This window comes from Poecilia reticulata, chromosome 19 (genome assembly GCF_904066995.2).
Source record: "Poecilia reticulata chromosome 19, P_reticulata-male-v2, whole genome shotgun sequence".
Classification (NCBI taxonomy): domain Eukaryota; kingdom Metazoa; phylum Chordata; class Actinopteri; order Cyprinodontiformes; family Poeciliidae; genus Poecilia; species Poecilia reticulata.
This window is the reverse complement of record NC_088848.1, coordinates 6,851,400-6,874,978: the sequence shown is the minus strand read 5'-3', so window position 1 is coordinate 6,874,978 and position 23,579 is coordinate 6,851,400. Positions and strand designations below refer to the sequence as shown.

General features: G+C 35.3%; 4 protein-coding genes across 4 annotated transcripts in view; 2 read left to right on the top strand and 2 right to left on the bottom strand.

Moving 5' to 3' along the window:
• Window positions 1-351: 351 nt before the first annotated feature.
• On the top strand, window positions 352-2,852 carry vkorc1 (vitamin K epoxide reductase complex, subunit 1). Its single transcript, XM_008436817.3, has 3 exons — window positions 352-650; window positions 2,290-2,399; window positions 2,534-2,852. Exons 1-3 carry the CDS (start codon window positions 469-471, stop codon window positions 2,743-2,745), a joined length of 504 nt encoding a protein of 167 aa, XP_008435039.2. The 5' UTR covers window positions 352-468; the 3' UTR covers window positions 2,746-2,852.
• Window positions 2,853-7,004: 4,152 nt separating this feature from the next.
• On the top strand, window positions 7,005-11,595 carry LOC103481411 (serine protease 33-like). Its single transcript, XM_008436816.2, has 6 exons — window positions 7,005-7,238; window positions 7,413-7,433; window positions 7,531-7,693; window positions 8,843-9,114; window positions 10,317-10,456; window positions 11,193-11,595. Exons 1-6 carry the CDS (start codon window positions 7,049-7,051, stop codon window positions 11,436-11,438), a joined length of 1,032 nt encoding a protein of 343 aa, XP_008435038.2. The 5' UTR covers window positions 7,005-7,048; the 3' UTR covers window positions 11,439-11,595.
• Window positions 11,596-13,939: 2,344 nt separating this feature from the next.
• Window positions 13,940-20,910, bottom strand: LOC103481410 (tryptase-like). Its single transcript, XM_008436815.3, has 6 exons — window positions 16,950-20,910; window positions 16,567-16,587; window positions 16,326-16,491; window positions 15,269-15,540; window positions 14,722-14,867; window positions 13,940-14,630 (listed from the first exon to the last, which is right to left on the bottom strand). The coding sequence occupies exons 1-6, from the start codon at window positions 17,002-17,004 to the stop codon at window positions 14,385-14,387; spliced, it is 906 nt and encodes a 301-aa protein (XP_008435037.2). The 5' UTR covers window positions 17,005-20,910; the 3' UTR covers window positions 13,940-14,384.
• Window positions 20,911-21,049: 139 nt separating this feature from the next.
• LOC103481813 (uncharacterized) overlaps window positions 21,050-23,579 on the bottom strand; it is a 40,018-nt gene continuing 37,488 nt past the window's right edge. Inside the window, exons 54-60 of the mRNA XM_081601017.1 lie at window positions 23,489-23,558; window positions 23,288-23,386; window positions 23,132-23,212; window positions 22,789-22,899; window positions 22,579-22,692; window positions 22,384-22,494; window positions 21,050-21,659 (exon numbers count right to left, since the gene is read on the bottom strand). Coding sequence (XP_081457143.1) covers window positions 21,561-21,659; window positions 22,384-22,494; window positions 22,579-22,692; window positions 22,789-22,899; window positions 23,132-23,212; window positions 23,288-23,386; window positions 23,489-23,558 — 685 coding nt within the window. The 3' untranslated portion in view covers window positions 21,050-21,560. The remainder of the gene's footprint in view (window positions 21,660-22,383; window positions 22,495-22,578; window positions 22,693-22,788; window positions 22,900-23,131; window positions 23,213-23,287; window positions 23,387-23,488; window positions 23,559-23,579) is intronic.

Sequence of the window (23,579 nt, the reverse complement as noted above, 5' to 3'; positions counted from 1 at the left end):
TGTTTAAATAATCTTCTTAGGTTATTTATTAGCTAATTTAGAGTTACGCCTTAATTAAATCCTAGTGAAAACCTATACCCTTACGCCAGATTAACAAACGTTTTATTATTTTTGCTCAAAAGACAAACAAAAAATCTATCGGTTTCCAATTCAACAAAATTGTTTAAAATTGTTCCACCCACTGTTGGATATATTAAAAAAAATAGCTATAACAGCAATAAAAGTAAGCTGTAATGGAATAATTGTATATATTATGTAATGAAAAATAAAAGCATTTTTGGCGAGTCAACGTTTGGATCCGACCGTCCAATGGCAGGCAGGGACACAAATGAAGCCAACCAATCAGAAGTGAGGATGTGACTTTTAACACGTCGCCCACTGTAAACGGACTTCGGTTGGATTAGAAAGAAATCCAAAACTGTTACAGTCGATTGTTTATATATTTACTGTTTCCGTGAGGTTTTCCACATGGCTGCGGCTCAGGGGCTGCCGAGGTGGGAGCCGACGGCGCGCATCGTTTTGGGTCTTCTGGGTTTGGTTTTGTCTGTTTATGCTCTTCATGTGGAGCTTTCCCGAGAGAGAGACCCGGATTACAGGGCGATGTGCGACCTGGGGGAGTCAGTGAGCTGCTCCAAGGTTTTTACCTCCAGGTATGAATTTTAATTCACACCTTTTGTTTTTTGAAATCATACCTACAGAATCCATGTAGCAGGTAAACCAGGTAGATTTACATAACTGTGGCTCAGAGTGGATTGTGTCCGCATATTTAAAGACATTTAAGCCCCGTTTTATTGCCACGTGTTGAATTTTTGAAATTCCTTTGGGAATTTTGTGCTTTTTAACCCACAAAGTGAACGTTCTTCTGTGTATGAACTGCATAGCTGACTATTTTGACTATTAAATAAGTATTAACAACCAAATACATATGTTTTATTTCTTTTGGGGATTTTATATTATCCCCAAAAGAAAAAACAAGTTTGTATTTGTGAAGTGTAAGTGAAATTATACTTTGTTTTTGCATGTTTATAATAAATTTAAATTGTAAAAGTATGGCATACACTTGCATTCAGTCCGCCTTGATTAAATACGTTTTACAACCATCTTTTCCTGACATTATAGCTGTTAAACTTTTGGGGCTTGTTTCTACCAGCTGTGCTTATTTTGCTTTGCAAAATCATATTAAAAATAGATTATCAGGACTTTGACTGGGTCGTTACAGTCTTTGGATTTTAACCACTCCGCTGCAGCTGTTTGTTTAGGGTGGGTGTCCTGCTGAGAGGTGAACCTCCTCAGTCTCAAGTCTTCAAACAGTAGTAAAGTGTTTAAAATTCAAAACTAAATCATAATATTAATACAAAACTTCCAACTGTGCAAATCTTTGTCCTCATTCTTAAATAAACTGGCCAGACATGTGACAGCACCATCTCCTAAGCTACTACTGCCCTCTGATGAAATGTTGCACTCTTGACCAAAAACAACCAATCAGAGCCAGGAGGAGGGTCTTGGCACTGTCAATCAATCTCATATACTTGCTGCTAATTGTGCTAATGGCAGAGAATCAATTTACCTTTACAGGAAAACCTTTTATTTGCCATTATTGATGGTCATGCTAACTAGCTTGAGCATTAACAACATGGGCCACACCAGATTCTGATTGACAGTGCTAAGTCCCGCCTCCTGGCTCTGATTGGTTGTTTCTAGTTAGCACTGGGAGAAGCTAGAGGAGCTTTATTGTCTCATAACAAACTGTGACAGTTTCAATAAATATGTAAAAAAAAAAAAAAAAAAATGTGTTTTAATAAAAGTTACATACTGCAGCTTATTTTATTTTTTTTACAGAACTTGAACTAAGTGGAGCTAAAACTGCCACTTGAGGAGTTTTGGGTAGAAATTATTTATACACAAAGGTGTTTTCTGTATTAAATTAAAATGTATGTATCTTGTAATGTTTTGGCTTAATTACTGCTCTGACTCTGTTGTTCCTGCAGCTAATTGGCTTTTTTTGAACCTGTACTCCAGTTAGCAATTAGCTGATTAGTTGACAATTCACCATCATTAAATGATTTTTTTTTCTTCCTTCCAAAAACTAGTTTTTAATATATAAAAAAACTAGTTCAGTTTTTTTATATATTACACCATTACACCAGAACAAGGCATTGCAATTTCTGACTAATGTGACAAAACACAGAAAAGACCACCAGTACTTCTGTCACACTGCAGTTTTTTAACTAGCATTTCAGAATGCATTTTGTTGATGTTACTGCCTTTTTCTTTTTTTTTTTTTGGCAGATGGGGACGTGGTTTTGGTTTGGTCCAGGTCTTTGTGGCCAAAGACAGCGTTCTGAACCAGCCCAACAGCGTCCTCGGCATCCTGTTTTACACTCTGCAGATGGGCCTTGGTAGGTCCGCCAATGTCCTCTGCAAATTACAGAGCAGGGATTTTACGCTAACCGTTATGTTTATTATAGCTCGGCCTGCGTGTGAAATTATAGGGGTTGATTTCTGCATATAAACTCATTTTTCTTTACTGCAGGATTGTCTCTGTCTAAAAAGGCGGCCCTGGCCTTGGTCATCTGCTCCTGGGTCTCTGTAGCCGGCTCGCTTTATCTCGCATCCATTCTCGCCTTTGTTCTGGGAGATTTCTGCATGGTGTGTGTCTCAACCTATGTCATCAATTTCGCGCTGCTCTACACCAACCTGAAGAGACGGAAAGCAATCGAAGGAATGAAGAAAAAGACTGGATAGGAAGTGCTATCTGTCGAGCGCAATATTTGTTTTAGAATAAACTGGTTCAGTGATTTATATGTTCTGATCATTTTAGTAATAAATGTTAAATAAAACATTTTTATGTATTCTATTGTTTTTTAAATTTGTGACACACTTTACACATTTTTTAAACACTTTATGAAATGATTTTAAACTTATAAAGACGCATAGGATGCTTTAGTGATTACTCAGCAGAGGGAGACAAATATTAGTTTTTGGTTCAGAGTCGCAAACGCAGGTTTTGTTTTCCTGGCTGAGAAAAGCAATCTGCGGGAATTACCATTTGTTTTAGGCCAAAATGGTTCAGATTACTTATTCTGATAATTTTTGTAATAAATGTTAAATAAAATATATATTCGTGTATTCTATTTTTCCATTTCTGAAACCCTTTACAGGTTTTTCTAAACACTGGTTTGAAATGATTTTAAACCATTTCAGAAATAGAATTCTTGGTGTAATTACTCAGTTTTACCAACAGAGAGAGACGAATATTAGTTTTTGTTTTAAAGTGGCAAAAGCAGATTTTGTTTTCTTGCTGACCTCAACATTTGTTTTACGTCAAACTAGTTCCGTTTTTTTACACACCGGTATTCTAACAATTTTTGTAATACAAAATATACATAGGTTTAATATTTCTCTATTTGTGGTATTTCACATGTTTTTATAAGCATTTTATGGTTTGAAATTATTTTAATCTTACAAAGACTCGTAGGATCATTAGTGTAATTACTCAGTTTTACCAGCAGAGGGAGACAAATGCCAGGTTTTGTTTCAGTGTCGCTAAAGCAGGTTCTGTTTTCTTGAACAGGAAATTCAATCTGCAGAGATCAACATTTATTTTTAGGCCAATCTAGTCCAAATTTTTACATATTATAATAATTTTAGTAATAAACATTAAATAAAACATATATCCGTGTATTCTATGTTATTTACATGTTTTTCTAAACTTTTTATGGTTTGAAATTATTGTAATCTTATAAAGACAGATATCTAAGTGAATTCTCAGGCCTGGGTGTGGATAGTGAAACTGAACCAACAAATGTGATTTATCACAACTAACATATCACTTTAAAAAAAGGGGGGCAAATTATATTTTCACATATATTTTTTTCCTCTCTTCACAAAAGAAATCTTCATTTGAAAACCGTATTTTGTATTTACTCAGATTATCTCGGTCTGTTACTGAACTTTTTTGATGACTTAAAAGATTTTAGTGTGACAAAAAGCAAAATGAAAACACCTTAAACATTTATGAGGAGTATTTAAATAGACAGTTAAACTCGTCATTGAATTTACATAAAATACCCCAAGACTGACTGACCTACCCGACTGGTGTTTATTTATGTAGTACAGATTATATTCAGCTCCATCCTACATGTGGTAAAATCTATAAATGTACAAAAGATGAATAATTTTCTATATAACTGGCTGTACATTTGGATGTTGCGTCATAAACATTCCTCTGTTTCCGCTTCCTGATAAACTGACTTATTCTGATGATGAATCCAGAATCACTGCTGTAAACTTCATCATCATCATCATCATCATCATCATCATCATCATCATCATCATCATCATCATCATCATCTTCCTCTGAAGGTGATTTTTTTTCCCTTTTTTAGAAATATAAGATTAAGTAATCCATTTAAGACATGTAATAAACCCTGTACTGTGACAATCATCAAAGTTTTTAAGTAAAACCAAAATAAGTTGTTCTTTTCATTCTCTTTGTTGCTGTTCATGATTTTTCTGGTCATTTTGTACTTTTCCCATTAACTCAACCTTTTCTTCAGAAGAATTATATATATTTTATCTAATAACAATCCTTGCAAAATATTACGTCCACATATTATGTCCCCTCATTTAATAATACACTTTAAAACTTTTACTGCCTCTGTTGAAAAACTTAACTTTAATAATCAGAAACTTGAAAAATTATGAACTCATAAAGATCTCATCTGCAGATCTCTCTGTTATAGTTTTTATTTTTACTTTTCTTTCTACTGTAGCAGATCTTTTATTTGTATTTGAATGTATATTTGACATTTTTGTTAAGAAAAACTCATAAACTTAAAGATAGACATTGTTTTATTTTACCCATTTATGTATTTATTTAACTTTTTTTTTTACTTTATTTATTCTACTTTGTCTATTGTCAATGTCTGTGGCTGTTCTTTATTTTTATTATAGCGTTGTGATATTTGTCATTCGTTATTCCCAATTTAATGTTGTTTGGCATGAAATTTTTAAAAATGACACTTTCAGTCATAAAAATGCAATAAAAACAAATATGAGGATTTATGTTTAGCAGAAAAAGTGCATCACGTATTATTTATGTGTAATTTAACTACAACAGCCATTAAATCTTCATGTAATATTATTTTTAAAGCTGACTGACAATTTGTATGGCCTAAAGTGGAAACAAGATAATCTGATTAATTAGCTCAATTAAAAAAAAGTTTAATTACTTTTCAGCTTAGCATAAAATCATACGTTGTGAATCAAATACCAACTTCAGCCTCCATCAGCTGAAGTTGGTATTTGTTGTGTCAAAGTGTTTCCCATTGACTTGACATGCAGTTTATGAATAAAAAACTTGCTCAGCTTCACTTATTTCTTGATTTTTATTTTACTTATTATTTTTTTTGCACGGTGCTATCCCTTGGTTTGTGTCGCCCTGGGCAGAAGCCATACCACTGAATGTCAGCACTGAGTTTTACAGAAACGTTCCTAAATTCCCCTAATTAGTCATTTCTCTGCATACAAAATTAACATTTCTTTAGAAATGAATCACTTCCAACCATATTTTTAGCTTAATGACCCAATAATCGATCAGTGCTGTCATTTTCATGAGTACTGATGAGTAGTAATGACAATCAAACATGCAGTCACTCCAGGAAGTCGGAGGAAGGAGGACTGACTGCCTGCCTGGTGTCATCTTGACCTTTTTATTGCTTATTTCTTCTTTAGAAATAACAGAAAACATTAAACAGATGTGGACTCTGTCTGGTTTTCATGTTTACCTCACAGATTGTTGCCAATAATTAAAGAGTAAATATGTCTGTTCTGTCCAAATTTAAATAAAAACACTTGAGAGCTTTTTTTTATTACATCAATTTGTGACTAATTTGGGCCAGAACATGCAGGACACATTACTCAAGCTTTCACTTTGTGGATTCAATATTTCTACATGATGCTCTTTCTTTATGGTTATATTGATTTACTGAAGCTCCAGCTTTATGACTTTTCCTCTAATCTTCCATTTTGGTGAAACACTTCACTGTTAGTCTCCAAAATTTAAGCTCTTTCTGCCTGAGAACATTTGAAAACTTAATCTGACTTTAAATTTCTCTGGTTATTTTCTGCTAATTTTGTAACTGTATTATTATTTTTACCACACTTAATTTTATTTTCTGTTTTATCATTTATCTACCTGCGAAGTGATTGTTGTGAAGCACTTTTGATCAGCTGAGGTTGTTGTGATTTCGCTTTATATGTTGCTTTTGGATTCATGGCTTTTCAATCCGTGTCCTAGTCCAAACCATAATATTTAAAAGGTCTTTTGCTTTTTTTTCTTGGGTTGATTTCTACCTGCCTTCCTCCTTATAGGAGTGACGGCTGAATATTTTTGTGGTGTTTTTACTTGAAATGCATCCACAGTACTTCCAATTAAAACACATGTTGTGAATTAATCTGACTTTGCAAAATGTACAAATTTATGACATCATCATCTGGGCATCTTCAAGTTTTTAAAAGTCAGACATTTTAATGTATGTAAACTTTTAGTTTTGATGGAATTATTAAAACATGTCTATTATTAAGTAAATATACAGAGTTTTGTGAATCCTATTTTTTACAAATAAGTCAGAAAATTGGATATAAGTGAGTTTAAAATCTGGTTCAGTGATGAAAATGCAGATAGTTGCAGTACCTAAAAATTGTGTTTCCAAGCTTCTGAGCACAGCAACATTCCCCTTTTCAGCTCCTTCAGACTAGCCAGCAGCAATTAGCAAACACCTGGTGGAGCTGCTGTTTCTCCGTGAAACACTGGTAAAAACGTTGTTAAGGGTTAAAGCCTCAGATGAGACAAATCATGCTGAAGTTCTTTATTGTTATATTATTTGAGGTAACATTTAAACATACAAAACTCAAATTCTACTGACAGAAAAGTTACAGTATGTTTGTCAACATAAAGTATTAACCTGTAGGAAGACTAAAGTGAAGCGTGTAGCGTTTATTTTTGACAGCATTACATCATGGCAGTTCTTTGAAAGAAACATAAATGATTCTGAGAAAGAGGAATCAGCTGAGCAGCTGCCATGTGATTGGGTTTTTAGGTGAAACACACAGGAAGAGGCGACGGATGGCAGAAAATATTTATAAAGCTTCAGACACAGATTCTGCACTTCCCTCCACAATGGCTTCAAAGGCTCTAATGCCCATCCTGGCTCTGCTGAACTTTCTCTGTGCAGGTAGGTGGAAGCTCTCTCTCTCTCTCTCTTTGCTCTGTGTTATTATTAATATATTTTAAAAAAGCAAAATAAAAACAACATATTTTTAGTGTAAATCTTGAGCTTTAAACTAATGCGCTGTGTTTTGCTGAAGAAAATCAACTGAAATTTGTCTGTTTTTGTTCCGTTTCCCAGGATCTGATGCACAGCTTAATGGTTGGTAGAAACCTAAAACCTCTTTAAAATATCTTGTGTAATAAGATTAGTTGAACGTTTGCATCCTAATATCGTCCGAACTGATTTTTTGTTTCAGAATGTGGCTTTGCTCCTCGAAATCCCAAAATAGTTGGAGGTCAGGATGCCTCACCTGGAAGTTGGCCCTGGCAGGTGGAGCTGCAGCTTAATGGCCAGTTCAAGTGTGGAGGATCCCTGATCAACAAAAAGTGGGTTCTGACTGCAGCTCACTGCATCGAAGAGTGAGTGCAAAGATACACAAAGTTCTCATTAAGATTTTCATATGCAAAACTTGCTGGTTGCAGTGAAAGGAAGCGTGTCATAAAAAAATGTAAGCTTCTCAACTGGGTCATTTGGAAAGAAAGATGTAAAAATCAGTTCAGTTTATTTGCACACTAAAACATTAGAAGATGGTTCAACGTGAAAATGAAAGTCCACCTGCTGCCTGGAAAATAAAAATTTAAGTCAACAAGAAAATAGTTTTGGTTTTAAGTCAGAAATTAAAGTTCATGAAGTTGATTTAACAACAAGAGACAACTTTGTCTTAACATTGTTTTTTAAGTCCATTAATCTTGAATTGTGAGTTTTAACTTAATGCTGCAATTTAAACCAAATAATTATTTCATAAAATGCAAGAAAAAAACTGTCCTCACCCAGTTAAAGAGCCACATTTCTCTATTATTTTACCCACAATATCAAGTTAAAATAACGACTTATTTTACGTTAGAATAATTTAAATTCTTGTTTCAAATTGCATGAGCCAAATTTCTGATGAATTTTATTAAACATCTGAATGAATTTAGCTCAGAAACATTTAGTGTGAACAGGACAAGAGTCAGATCAATGTAACGCACTTCCATCTCAGGATACAAAAACACGCCGCTAAGCATTCTGGGAAATAGTTCCCAATCCTATCTTTTTCTTCTTTTAGTTTTTTAAGTGTTAACCTAAAAACTTTAGTTTATTCAACTCTTAATAAAAAGTTAACACAACTTACTGCTGTAAGTTTATCTTTCACAAACTCACACATTTAGGTTCAAAAAGAGCAGAAGATAGTAGACAATTAAATGCGTCACAAATGTTTTACAGTGTTTTGTACATTTCTCCAACACAACATTTCAGTAGTCCAACTTAAGATTTTATCATGTTTCATCATTAAAATCATCAATAAAAGTCGAATATGTTGGTTAATGTTCCATTTGTTATGGTTCTGAAGCAAATCTAAACAGGTGGAGTTTCAAGAACTCAGGTGGTAGAAGGCTGACTTTGTAACTATCTTTATGTGACTCTGAAGGTTCAGATCTGAGTCCAGCTGAAAGAAGTTGAAAACATTGTCATGATTTTTTGTAATGAAATAAATTCCTGGCATTTTTTTGTTTGTTTCCCTGCAGTCCAGCTCCGTCCATGTGGAAGGTCGTTCTGGGGCAGCAGAACCAGAGGGACAGAGACACGAAAACCGTAGTGGAAAGGAACATTGGAAAAATCATCGTACACCCCAAGTTCAGTCAGACCACCATCGACAACGACATTGCGTTGCTCAGACTCTCCTCACCAGTGGAGTTCACAGACTACATCAGACCGGTGTGTTTGGCAGCGAGTGGCAGCCGGTTCAACAACGGCACCGATAGCTGGGTCACCGGCTGGGGAAACGTAGGAGAAGGAGGTGAGATTCACCTGAGAAGACTCTCATCCTGACGGGTCCAAACTTTAATCTTAGTGCTTTTATTGAGTGGCTAAATTATCTCCTGTTGTTTTGAGCTGACCATAAAAAAAGTTCATTTTGTTTCGATTTACCACTTTGGTTTCATTCAATCTTTTTTCCTATCCAACCAACATCAGTAGTTACAGAGAATCTATTGTGGAAGATTCACTTTTTGCACATTTTTATGTTTCCATTTGAGTCTCAACTCAAATCATTAAATTAAACACTCAGCCAGTTTTTGGCAATGAGTCAATGTTTTAAAATAAGCCATTTAAAAAAATCTCCCCATTGTTGAGTCACAGTCAACAGCAACACCAGCCAAGCACGTTACCTAGCAATGGAAGCAGAGCTCCAACACATTTGGTCAGCTGATTTTATCACTGTACAGTATTTTACAATGGCTGCTGGAAAAGATAAGTGTTTTGTTGTTGATTGACCATCCAGAAACCACTTGCTGCATTCCTGTTGATTGCACAGGAGGCACCACTTCTGCTTTTCAGATATACAGCTGTATAATGGCATATCTGTTTGCTGCTATTTTCATGTGCGAGTGTAAATATTGAGTTTTGGGGCGTGGCCAGCAGCAGCTTATTTAGATTTAAAGTGACAGGACGCCCTAAAACAGTTTAAGACAGGCAGAACTGAGCAGACTGAAATCTTATTGTCCAAAACTGATGTTGTGCAACAAAATGTAATGAACAAGTTTTGTATTGCCCATACCGATCAAAACCTGTTCAAGGAAGTATAACAGGTCACCTTTAAAGTTCCAGTTGGGTTTAATAAATTACACAAGTTTGTGATGGGAAGACAGAGACTTTTTCCTGCTTCCCATAGTTTTGGTTGGCATAACAACCATTTTATCTCTAGCAGTGAGTTTTACAGATTTCTGTTCACTCTGAGGTAACAATGGCTCCTTTTCCAGCCTACTGGACAAGAAAAAAAAAAGAAAAAAAGAGAATTATGAAGGAAAATGTAAATTAAAAACAATAATATTTAGTAATTTAGTGTCACTTATCATATTTTTTTTGTTTTTGCTTTTTATGAAGTGCCATAATTAAACCAAACTAACTTTTTTCATTTAAAAAAAAAGAAACATGTATTTTCTCCGTTACAATCACATTGTTTGGTTTAATGACTAATCTCAGTAATGTAATCCTCCACAGAGCCTCTGCCTCGTCCTCAAACCCTTCAGGAAGTGAAGGTGCCTGTTATTGGGAACAGACAGTGCAGCTGTTTGCTCAGAACAGTAACAGACAACATGATCTGCGCCGGAGTTCTTTCAGGAGGAAAAGACTCTTGTGAGGTAGGCTGATCGTTTCATCAGTCGCCTGGATGCAGAGTCGGCCCAACACCACCAGAGCGTCATTTTGGTTTATTTTATAGTAATTTTGTACTTGTTTACTGTAAATTCAGTGTTTGTCTGAAGATGTTACTTTAAAATTGTTAAATTAATATGCAGCACTTACAGTAAAAACCACTCTGCATTTCAAAATGAAAATTAATTAGAGCATCTTTGCTTGTTTGTTACTCCTGTAAGGTTAAAATCAAGATAAATAATAAGACCAACATAATGTACACTGCAAAAAACGCAAATATTACCAAGTATTTTCTTGGAGCTAAGATATTTATCTTAGTTCGCTTGAAATCAGGCAAAAATCGTTTGCAAGCTAGTCTTTTTAGAAATATATAGGAGCTTGTTTTAAGTAAATACTTAATATTGATGAAACATTTGGCAGATTATTTCATGTCTAATAATATTTTTTCCATAAGTGAAATTATCTGCCAGTGGAACTACAAATTTTTTCTATCATTTGTAGTTTAGTTTTGTCTTATTTCATGTGTACTAAGAAGTTTTCACTAGAAATGTAGACTAAAAATATATGAGAAAATCAGTGTTTTTGCACTGAAAGCTAATAATAGTTGGCATGTTACAAGCATAGTAATGATGAAGTATCTATCATCAGTATTTTGACATATTATGCCGGCCCGGCCTGGAGATACAATAATAAGCCACTAATTTTTCCTTCCTGTCGCTGCAGGGTGACTCAGGAGGTCCGATGGTCAGCAAGCAGCGCTCACGCTGGATCCAGTCTGGAGTTGTGAGTTTTGGCTTCGGCTGCGCTCAGCCCAATCTGCCTGGCGTCTACACCAGAGTGTCCCGGTACCAGTCCTGGATAAAAGCCCGCATCAGATTTAACAAACCGGGCTTTGTGGAGTTCACCTCCAGAGGAGAGGATCCAGACAGCAGCTTCACCTGCCAGCGCAGTTCGCCTGTCACCAAATGACAAAACCTCCGAGATTCACTTTCACAATTTGTTTCCACCTAAAACCATTTAATGCATATTTTCTTACACCAAAAAAGTAAAAATAAAAAAAAAACAAGAAAAAAGTAATTAATATTTAAGGAAAATTATTTATATGCTCTTCAGTTATCACTGTAATTCCTGCATATATGTATTTTCCACACAATAAATTAACTTATGAGGTTGTTATAAATTAAAAGGTTTTGTTAATAAAGATAATTTAATGCAATTATAACTGTGTTGCACATTCTGTTGAACTCTGGTTTAAACTGAAAAAACAGGGCAAATCTTTATTTTGGTCACTTTTATGAGGAAAACAATCTAAAGGAATCTATTTATTTCTAAATAATTTCTTTTGTGTCTTAACATAACCTTAAACTCTGACCTGTGGCTCTATAGTCTGTGTTGTGTCACAGCTGTCATAAACCAAGAGGAGATTCTCAATGCATAATCAACTAAAATAAAAAAGTTTACAGGTATAACAGTATTTAGATAAGATAATAAAATAAAATGCATCAGTTGTCTCACGACTTTTAATTAGAACAGAAAAACAACAGTTTAATCCGGCTGTAGCTAAAACAAAACTGCATATTTATTACAGTTTTAAGGCTGATATTTAAACCAAATACAGTTCACATATAACAAAAACTAATTTCATTAGATTTCTGTGTGATAGACCAATAGAAACTAGTTATTGTAACACATGAATGAAGATTAGCGTTGCAGCTCCGAATGGATGTTTAGAGGCAGCAAAAGATTCAAAACTGGGACAGAAGTTCAACTTCAATCTCAAATTCTTCAGAGACTTCTTTCTTTTAAATATACGGTAGCCGTGAGGGCCACAGTATATATATATATATATATATATATATATATATATATATATATATATATATATATATATATATATATATATATATATATATATATATATATGTGTGTGTGTGTGTGTGTGTGTGTGTGTGTGTGTGTGCGTGTGTGCGTGCGTGCGTGTGTGTGTGTGTGTGTGTGTGTGTGTGTGTGTGTGTGTGTGTGTGTGTGTGTGCGTGTGTGTGTGTGTGTCAGGGCTCCACCTGGTTATTATAAAACAACAGCAAAAAGCTATCAGACTCTGTCAAATATTGTTTTCTGCTTGGTGAGGTGATATAGAACAACAGATAAAAGAGTTTTCACACTGCTGATCTCAGACAAAAAGCCCTGTATACATATACATAATAAAAAACAAAGAACTTCTGTCAAAAATACAAAAACTTATTAACTAAAATCAGAGGTGGAAATTAGCACCCGCCACTGGCCAAATGCGGGTAAAAGCATGAAGTGGCATGTAAATTGGAGCAACGCACCCGCCGCCGTGGCGGGTTGACAATTTGAACAAAAAAGCAGGAAGAAAAAGCTGCATTCAGTTTGAACTTCTGTCGAGAGGAGGACATACTGATGTATTTACTGTCAATATCTGGCGGCCCTACGCTGTCATAATTTAAATATATATTAAATATAATATGTATCGACCGCGACAGCCCATTGGTTGATTTAATTGACGGACATTGGGCTCTTCCAATGAAATCTCTCACTTCTCCTTGGCCCGCCTCTTCCCCTCTAAGGTTACAAATAGAGCCATTTCAGCTAACGGTTAGCTGCTAATCGGAGTCCGAGAAAATGAGCGAATAAGAGTCGGGGCGGGTCAGAAAAACTACGACGAAAGTTAAAAACCGCATAAGCCCTCTCAGAAAAATGTGTCAAACTAACTGATATGTTTACTACACAAACTTTGACCGCTGGAGCAGATTCAGTAGCGGAGAAGCTTTATGCTAAATTATTCTGTACACGTACATATGTATGGTAAACTTATTGCCAGTAAATCGGTTTTCATAGAGTTAAGAATAAACCATACATTTTCTATAATTTGCTTGTACTTGTGGGGTTTGTAATAGAAAAAAAAATAACAGTGGCTGGTGAAATGTGAGTGGCCGGTAAAAAAAATTCTGAAAATTTTTAATTTCCACTCCAGACTAAAATACTTGCACTTTTCTGGCCGATCACAGATTATCAATCCTTAATAAGTCTGACCTGCTGATTCTGATTCTGGCCGGTATCAAATTTTTTTTGTCTGAAATGTCAATAAATATAGCAAGAAAGTCTCTGAGTTGGTAACTGGGGCGACAGAAGTGACTTGGTGGTCCGGTCTGTCAGTCAAACCTCTCACTGCAAAGCAGAAGAGGACAGTGGATAATTTTTAGACATTTTCTGAGATAAATAAGATCAGTGGGTAAGATCGGATTCACATGTAAACATTAGCCGATCACCGATTTCTCAAAATAAAAAAAAAAAACAAAATTCAACTTCCACTTAAACTAATCAGTAATGCTCATCATTGGTTTCTGTTTGTATTCTTTACATCAATAATATCATCCATATTGATGTCAGTCTGTTGATTTGTTAAAATTTGATGCTGTGTGTGTTAAATAAGGACAAAAGCAGTGGTGTAATGCTAGAATGAGTTTATTAAATGATTAAAATCACTATAAATGATTCACAGAAACAGGAACATTAGCAAAATTACAGAAGGAGTAAAGAAAACAGTTTTCCATCAACATTAAGAACACTGCAAAAAATAACAAAGCGTACCAAGAATTTCTGGTCTAATAGAAACAAAACAAAACTAACTTACAAGTAACTTTTCAGCAATATATAAGTAAATAATTCCTTAATATTGACGAAAACATACTAGATCCATTGGCAGATAAATTTACGTATAACATGGAACATGTACTTCATCAATATTAAGGAATAATATTTGCACTAAAAACTAGACAAGAAAATACTTGATAAGATTTTGTGGTTTTGCAGTGAATTATGTTACTGAAATTTGTAATTTAACACCTCAATCAACCCTTTTCACAGGAGCTGATGGTTTCAGTGTTGTTCTTGTTATTTGGGTAAAAATGGCCGCCGTTGGCAGATGAAGCTGCTGTCAGGATCCACTCCGCTGGAGGTGAACTGGACAAATCCTGGTTTATCGTCTGGGATGACAGAGTTTATCCAGGACTGGTACTGGGACACTCTGGTGTAGACGCCAGGCAGTTTGGGCCGAGCGCAGCCCCTGCCAAAACTAACAACCCCAGACTGGATCCAGCGTGAGCGCTGCTTGCTGACCATCGGACCTCCTGAGTCACCCTGCAGCGACAGGAAGGACGAGTTCAAAATGTAAAAACTCGCTAATGGTCATGTTTATCACCCTGAAGTTAAATCGGACCAAGAAGTTTACCTGACATGCGTCTTTTCCTCCTGAGAGAACACCGGAGCAGATCATGTTGTTGGTGATTAAACTGTTTCCATAGAAACAGCTGCACTGCCTGTTTCCTATAACTGGCACCTTCACTTGCTGGAGAGTTTGAGGAGGGGGTAAAGGCACTGTGGAGCAAAAAGAGGAGGCGCACACATTGATCAACTTTTACCAAACAACCAACGCAACACAAGACATACCTGAAAACATCTGTTATCAGAATCCAGTTTTTAGTCCAAACTCTCAGAAAAAATTCTTTTAAATGAATAAAAACTTGATGTAATTAATGATTTTTAACAGGCAAAGTTGTGCTACTCTCACTTGAGAACAATTTCTGGGTACTTTACCACTTCTGGAACTTGTAAGCGTTTTCAGAAGGGGTCTCAAGTATTTGCAGGTTTAATCTAAGGTGTGCTCTTTAATCCCCATTTTTTAAGTGTTCGTGCCGCCCCTCCAGCCATGCTACTCTGGGCAGAGAGCCAAACAAATCAGAACAAAACCACACAGTATTTATTTACGCGAATCTCACCTCCTTCTCCTACGTTTCCCCAGCCGGTGACCCAGCTAATGGTGCCGTTGTTGAACTGGCTGCCACTCGCTGCCAAACACACCGGTTTGATGTAGTCTGTGAACTCCACTGGTGAGGAGAGTCTGAGCAACGCAATGTCGTTGTTGGAGGTACTGCTGCCATATCCAGGATGCACAAAGATTTCAGCAACTCCCACATTTACTTGGGTGTCTGTGTTGCCGCCCTGCAGCTGATTCCGACCGAGAGAAACCTGCAACACCGACGGTCTGGACCTGCAGAAAAAAGAAGGAGGTTTCATTCCAGAAGATGGAGCTTCTTTAATTAATCTTTGTATTTTTTATAATTTAATTTAGATTTCCCTGCTGCTTTGCTGTGTTTCCTTTATAACATTGGGCAACTATGTGACATTTTGAGTAACAGCACTGTAAAACATTAGAAGATGGTTTAACTTGAAAATTAAAGTTGACCTGCTGTCTTGAAAAATGGAATTTAAATCAACAAGAAAATAGTTTTGGTTTGGTTTTAACTCAGAAATTAAAGTTCATGAAGTTGATTTAACAACAAGAGACAAGTTGTCTAAACATTATTTTTTTAAGTTCATTAATCTTGAATTGAGAGTTTTAACTTAATGCTGCAATTTAAACCAAATAATTATTTCATAAAATGCAAGAAAAAAACTGTCCTCACCCAGTTAAAGAGCCACATTTCTCTATTATTTTACTCACAATATCAAGTTAAAATAATGACTTATTTTACGTTAGAATAATTTAAATTCAAATTGCATGAACCAAATTTCAGCACAGAAACATTTAGTGTGAAAACAGTTTACTGCTGTAAGATAATCTTTCACAGACTCAAATTTAGGTTCAAAATCTAAAACTCGCTACATTTATTTGACTTAAAGAGTTAAAGACAGTTGACACAACTGAATGCAGCTCAAATGTTTTACAGCGTAAGCAACATTTCAAGTCAAACATTTCAGGAATGTCAGCTACTCTACTGTAAATCATTTGTAAAGTAATGTTTGCTCTCAAAGACAAATCATTTTTCTACTAACCGACTGACGCAGTGAGCTGCAGTCAGCACCCAGTTCCTGGTGATCAGGGAGCCGCCACACAGATGTCCGAATCTGTTCCTCTGCAGGCTGACCTGCCAAGGCCAACTTCCAGGGGACGCATCCTGACCGCCAACTATTTTGGGATTTCTAGGAGCGATGCCGCACTCTGAAAGAGAAATCGGGTCAATTTATTTTATTTATAACATTCTTTAAAGAAAATCAGATTTAATTGTCTACATACCGGCAAGCTGTGCGTGTGATTCTGAAAAGGAGAGAAAACACATCAAAAATATTTTAAAAATCTGTTTTTTTCCATAGTAATAACATGTAAAAACAATACTGCGCATATCTCAAGTTTCTTAAAGTTATAGATTTTGGTTATGTTTTGATAAATCAAACATGTTGAATAAAATAGTTCTATGTGCGCAAAAAATATATTTTATCTGATGTTTATTTTAAAAGACCCACACACTCAGTTGTGTGCATATTAAATTAGATTTTGCAGCTAGTTTTGAATTATTTTTCTTTCTAAACAATGCAATGCTTAGAACGAAAGCATTGCATTGCAGGTTTTAGTTAAACTTGATCCTTTTTTCAATGTTTCTAAACAAAAGAAAGACTTACCTGCAAAGAGGAGGCTCAGCAGAGCCAGAACCTGCAGCGGTTTCCACAAAGCCATTGTGAATGTAGCAGCAGAATCCTGCTGTCAGCTTTTATATCCGAGGTTCATAAGTCACCCAGTCCACTGTGTCCCTCCTAAAGGTGCAGGTTGACGCTCCCTCCCCATCCTGTGTGCATAACGTGCAGCTTCAGCTTCAGTCATAGTGAATCAGCTACTCTGTGGTTTAGTAGCCAGATTTCTTATGAAGAGATTAAACTGTGATACCTGCATGTTTCATAACAGCTCATGATTATGCCAGGCACTGATTTTTTTAAATTTATTTTTGGTGAAATCCTTTTTATAACACTGATGTAATTTAATACGGTTTGTCAATATCTAAAAAAAAAAAAAAAATGCTAATATATTTTTTATTGTTATCCAGTTTCTGTCTTTTGAACATTCATTTCTAAAGTTTGCCTAAATTCACTTTGATTGAATCTGCTGTAATTTAAAGCTACCTATCAGGGTTTTCAGTCAAATCAATCAAAACTACTTTAAATAAAGTTTTTCACCTGCAGAAAGTGAAAATGTTTTAAAACAGTTTTTTTATTTTTTTTTCCACTAAGTTTTGTTTTAAATTTTATTTTAATACCGAAAACAACTTTGACATCACATGAGGCATTGGAGCTTTTTTACTATGTTCACTTGCACATTTGATTGATTCCTGTATTTGTATGTTTTAATCAAATTTCCCTTTTTCTTGTTCTCAGGATGCAGCAAAATAAGCTGCGTGTGAAAAACACTGAATGTCTTTCAGGAAAATCTACTAATAATAAAACCACAGAAGTGGTTTCTGATGGGGAACAGGGAAATGTTCATGATGAAATGATTTCCTGTAACAGATCCTGGTTAAATATTAGATTTATATCCAACCAAAAATCTATTTTTCAAGTTCCTGAAAATTTGTTTCGAGCTACTTTCTTAATTAGTGTTTTATTTTGCACAGGAGCTGCTGTACTGAATATGTTTTTATTTTTAATCTGAATAAACCCACTTTGCAAGTTTCAAAACCAAGAATTTTCTAGAGATAATTAATGAGTAAAACTTAAATTAAACCCTTTGGACTGCATTGTTACTCAAACTTGACTCGTGTTTCAGCGTATATTACAGTTGACAACAAATACCAGCTGATTAGCTCAGTTTTGTGTATTTTTGATGTTATTAATTCAGGTAAAGAAAACTTAGAACATAAGGGTATCACATAACAGATAAATACGTTGCAGAAAATGATTCAGTTTTTGTAAAAAGATGTTTTCTGAAAGGTTTAATCACCTGAATGTGTTTCTGTGAAACAGATCCATTGACAGGAAACTTTGTTCTTATTTTTGGTTCAAAGTTGCCAGTAAGGTGTTAAGATTAAATCGACAACACGAGTTACTGACTAACCAAGATGATGTGATGCGTTACATTTATTCCCACATCCTGGAATTACAGTCTCCTTAATTATAATCTTTAACCATCAGCAGCATTAGTCACTGCGCAGGAATTTCTTTGGCTAAAATACTTTTTTTAAATAGATGTTTGTCATCTAATACTGTATCAAATAAAAAGCAAAAAGATAAAAACTAGTGTTGGCACATTTGTATTTTTTCCAAAGTAAAATGACTTTCAGGAGTAACTTTCCACTGCAAATATTTGATTATATATTTTAGCTTCACAACCATGTAATAATAAATTAAATCCACCTGGAATGTAATTTTGTTACAGTAAAGCTTCATTTCTCATAAGCTCAAATGTAATTAATCAAAGATTAAATAACTTCCAGATATTCCAGTCACTTTGTGACATTGAATGTAATTTCAATGTAAAATACTTTATGATAAAACCAACTAAAGGATTTATATTTAAATATCATAAGCTTATTTTTAATTTCGTGCTGGAATTTGTAGTGATCCTGCTGTGTTAGTGTGCAAAGGTTGAGTCATCCTGTTTCTCTGAGGATCTCTGCACACCTTTCATCGAGATAGTAACGACCATCTGTTGAGCCATCAACATCACAGCAGGGATTTAAAAAGACTCAACAACCTGATGAAGAAGGCTGGTTCTGCTAGGTTCTGTTCTGGTTCTGTTTGGTTCTGTTCTGGGGACAACTGTGGAACCTCTGATATAAATTTGTTATAAAAGTATTACTGACTGCACTTTAAAAATTAGGTAACTTTATGTTATTAAAGGTAAAGTTTAATCAGTAATGATTTATTAGTTAATGTCAAGTTGTCATAACAAAGACATTTTGAATAATGTCAACTTGGTAATAAAAGTGTCATAATTTACCGAATGAAGCTTTATGACAACGGTCATAAATATTTATGAAGGCTTATTCATGTTCATGACAGGTGTTATGTCATGAGCATGAAAGTGTCATGACAGTCTTATTCACCCCCCTTCAAATAAAGTGTTAACCTAATTTCTTATATATTCGATGTTTGATTGATCTTAAAGCTCTATTGGAGAGAATGTCGTACAAGATACTACAGATTTGGATGTTATTAGTAGGTTTATTTGAAGACACTGGAATGTAAAGCACTCATGTTTCAGTTATTAGAGATTAATTTAGTAAATCGGAATTGAAGCTCAGGGAAATATTTGCATGAAATAAGTTTTTGCAACATAAAGATAACTGGATAACGAAGGCTGCACATTGTGTTCATTGCTGCTGCGCTTTTTCTATAATTCTACAGACTTATCATTTTGTTAAGCAGGACCAATCCTGGGACCCATCATCACACCAACACCCACAACCATGAATGTTTCTCCCCCTAACTCCACAGCTTCAGGGGGGTTAGAGGGCGGCATTCATATGGTTCACCCAGGGCGCCGACTAGTACTGTTATCTCAATCCAGTACATTTGTAATGATCAATGTTTCTATGAAATGTAACTGATGGCTGTTTAAATTAGTGAATGTACCGAACACAGTGTATTTTTCAAACCATTCCCTGTGTTATTTGATACACAGGGGTTTGCACAACAAAAGAGTAAATCTATACAGTAATGATAATGTAGTTTCTCTCATTATTAGGGTAGCACTAATGAGACACTCACTATCTTTAAAACTGCTGTTTGTAACGCACTGCTCACCTTCAGGGAAAATGTGGCTTTTTTAATCATAAATATATTTTACAATTTGTGATTATCCAATTAAAGATAAAATCCTCTAAATGTGTTTTTTTTAATTATTATTTTGGTCCATGTATCTGTGATTATTTCCCTTTTTTAATTTTTGGCTAAATGTCTTCAATAATTTTTTATGTCCTTTAATTACTTTAAATTCAGCAGAAATGCAGTTCAAAATGTGTGTTTTACTTGGATTAAAATAAATGTACATTTTCAGTGGGATATGAATTTAAAACACTGATCATCTGGCCAAACAAGATGATCAGTTTTATGCATCTTCCAGGCACATTTTGCTGTTTTATAGTACAATCGAGTGACTATGTTATCTTTGTTATAAAAATGCCACATGTATCAAATATAACTTAAGTTTGACTTCCATATTTAATGCTTTGAAACTGCGCTTCTATCTCTTTAAGAAACTCCTACTCTTTCTGAAACTCGGCCTCCAGGAAGTCATCCCAACATGGCTCCTTTATTAACCCTTTACTAACGTTTTTATCAGTTTCTCTGAGACGTAGCTCCTATAATGAGCTCAGCAGTTCTACCAGGTGTTGGCTAATTGCTGTGGGCTAGTCGTAAGGAGCTGAGTGGGGAAGTCACGGTAAAACTGCAGCCCTGAGGAGGAGCTGTGTCTGGAAGGCTGAGCTAGACCCACCCAGGCGTTTTGCACAGCTGAATGGTTGCCAGGGAGATTAAAGGATTTCTCAAACTTTCATGTAAGAATCAAGGCAGCACTCTGGGTTTGATGACTGAATAAAATTACAGCATAATGTAAATCTCAAAAAAGTTAACTGTTTTTGGCTTTGATTTTATACTTTTAGCTGGAAATGAAGGATTAATGCATCACCAGTAATTCTTAATTCATCAATTCTGATACAAATAACATTTTAGCCATGGAAATTGTATTCATAAGTAGACTTTTTTTTTAAACACATTTAAATCACAAAATGTGACACAGGACAATAAAACTTTAATCATGTGTTTTAAAATATTTAAAAATCACTGAATGCTTTCTGTCCACCATAAAATCACCTTGTTATATAAAACAAATATTTCACCAGAAAGTCCAAAGCAAACAAACATTATTTTATCTTTAAAACTTCTGAAACATTACATTACATTGTTCACTTTGCCTTTCAGATCCCTCCACATTTATATCATTATTACACTTTAATCCACTGTAACTTTGAGCAGTGCAGCACTGTTACAGTATATGTCCTCAATTGCAGTTCTTTTTTAAAAAAACAACTATATCATCAATACTACCCTAATATTAAGAGAAACTACATTATTACCAGTAATTCTGCATAGATTTACTGGTTTGTTGTTCAAACTCGTATGTACAAAGTAACACAGGGAATGGTCTGAAAGACACACACTGTGTTTGGTACAGTCACTAAATTAAACGACCATCAGGTACATTTCATAGAAACAGTGATCATTGCAAATGTACTGGAACTTTCATCCATTTGTGGGAGCTGCTCCTTCAGCTCCTGGCGCTGCTTCTCCTCCTTCATTTTCATTCATCATCTGACTGTATTTGCTCTTGAAAAATCCAGCCTGAGAGAAACACAGGAAAGAAGGAGCAAGATAAGTGAGGGAAGACTTGAGATAAACATTTAAAAGTGACTTATCATGCTTCCTTGAATATGGTGGGAGATACGGACTATTTTTATTACATCCTTTGCACAAAATCAAAGATTTCAGTCTGCCCAGTTCTGCCTTTTTTGAGCTCCTTCCAAAATTAGCTGCTTTAAGGTCTCCTGTCACTTTAGATCTAAATAAGCAGCATCTGGACACGTCGAACCACTTGGGAAAATTGCTCACGACAATGGTTGCAAACATATGTCTTTGAAAAGCAGAAGTGGGGCCTCCTGCACAATCAACAAAAATGCAGCAAGTGGTTTCTGGATGGTAACTCAACAACAAAACTCTTGTCTTTTCCAGCAGCCATTGCACTGTGAGTAAAACCAGCTGACCAAATGGGCTGGGCTCTGCTGTGGTTGCTAGGTAACACCGCAGTATTACTCAGCATCTGCTGTTTTTGAAACGGCTCATTATCCAGACGCTAAGAGGCACTCAGTTATTGGAAGAAAATGTCTGGGTGAAGCACTTGGGCTGTTTTAGACACAGTAGAGACAGAAAGGAAAGCATAAAAACATCGAAAATGGGAATTTTGCAAAGAAAAATTAACAAATCTGCTTGTTAGTAATTACTGGGCATGTTGTGTCAATTACTTTCAAATGGGGTCTTTGGGATTTTAAGAAAATCTTAGTTGACTCACCTTATACAGACCAGCAGTAAGTAAAACCAGAAAGGCCAATCCTCCCAGAGATCCTCCTATAATCTCTTTAGTGAAATCTGGTTTAGGAAACACTTCTACTGCTGCTTCAATCTGAAAGTGAGAGGTTTAGAAGTTTCAAATAAAACCCTTAAAGGTCTGATTGATACTAAGATGTTGATAGCAATATGCTGTCACCTTGCGAACAGGAGGATCATTATTAGAGGTTGTAGAGAAGAAGATGTACTGGTTCTCATCATACTCTAGACTGGCTGTACTGGTCAGGAGGAACTTCGCAGATGGAAGTCCGATCTGAGAGAGAGAAACACATCAGGGAAGATGAGCTTTTTTATTCTTTTGCATTTTACAGCCTAGTCAGTGTATCTACATGAACATCACATCAATTACCTGTTCTATCCATCCTGAGCTGATGTTTGCAGAGATGGTGTACGTTGTGTCCTTGTTCCTTTCCATGAACTCGGAGCACCTGAACACTCTGCACCTCGCTACAGTGCAGTCCTGTACCAAAGTTAAAGTTGCAAGATATTGATTAAATATGGGAATTTCAGAAGACTGAATGCAAAGACTGAATCAAAAAAGTTTAACAAAGCATTAGTTCTGTGATGTAAATACAGTTGAAATACACAGGAAATATGTCACATTGTGTGAAAAACATTAGGAAATAGCATAACATTTATGTGAACTTTAAAGAGCTACTTCTTTATTAAACACTGTATAAAGACATACTTACCAATATTTTCTTTTCTTTTATTGTCTTAACAAAATCAGTGATAGTAGGTTCTTCATCTCTGCTGCTCTGACAGCCTGGAATCTGAAAACAGAGCTCCATCACATCAGTTTAAGTCTTATTTACATTTAATTAGTTCTAGTTTGTAGATTTATCCACCTGAAAACTGTTTGTGTCCATCCAGATGTCTTTATCACCAAGTCTTACAGGAACTTTGATCACCACAGTCAAATTTAGTGGTCTGATCGTGTTAAAAACCTAAGAGAAGTGGGAATAAAACACAAAGAAACCAAATTATATAATGACTGTTCTTGAATATAGAAGATATTTCTGATCTGACCGAGTGAAATAATCTTCTACCTTTATTTTTTGCTCAAGTGGTTTCTGAACAGCGTTTTCTCCAAATGTGAAATTGTTGTAGCTGGGGGAGCTGAGCACACATTTCATGCAT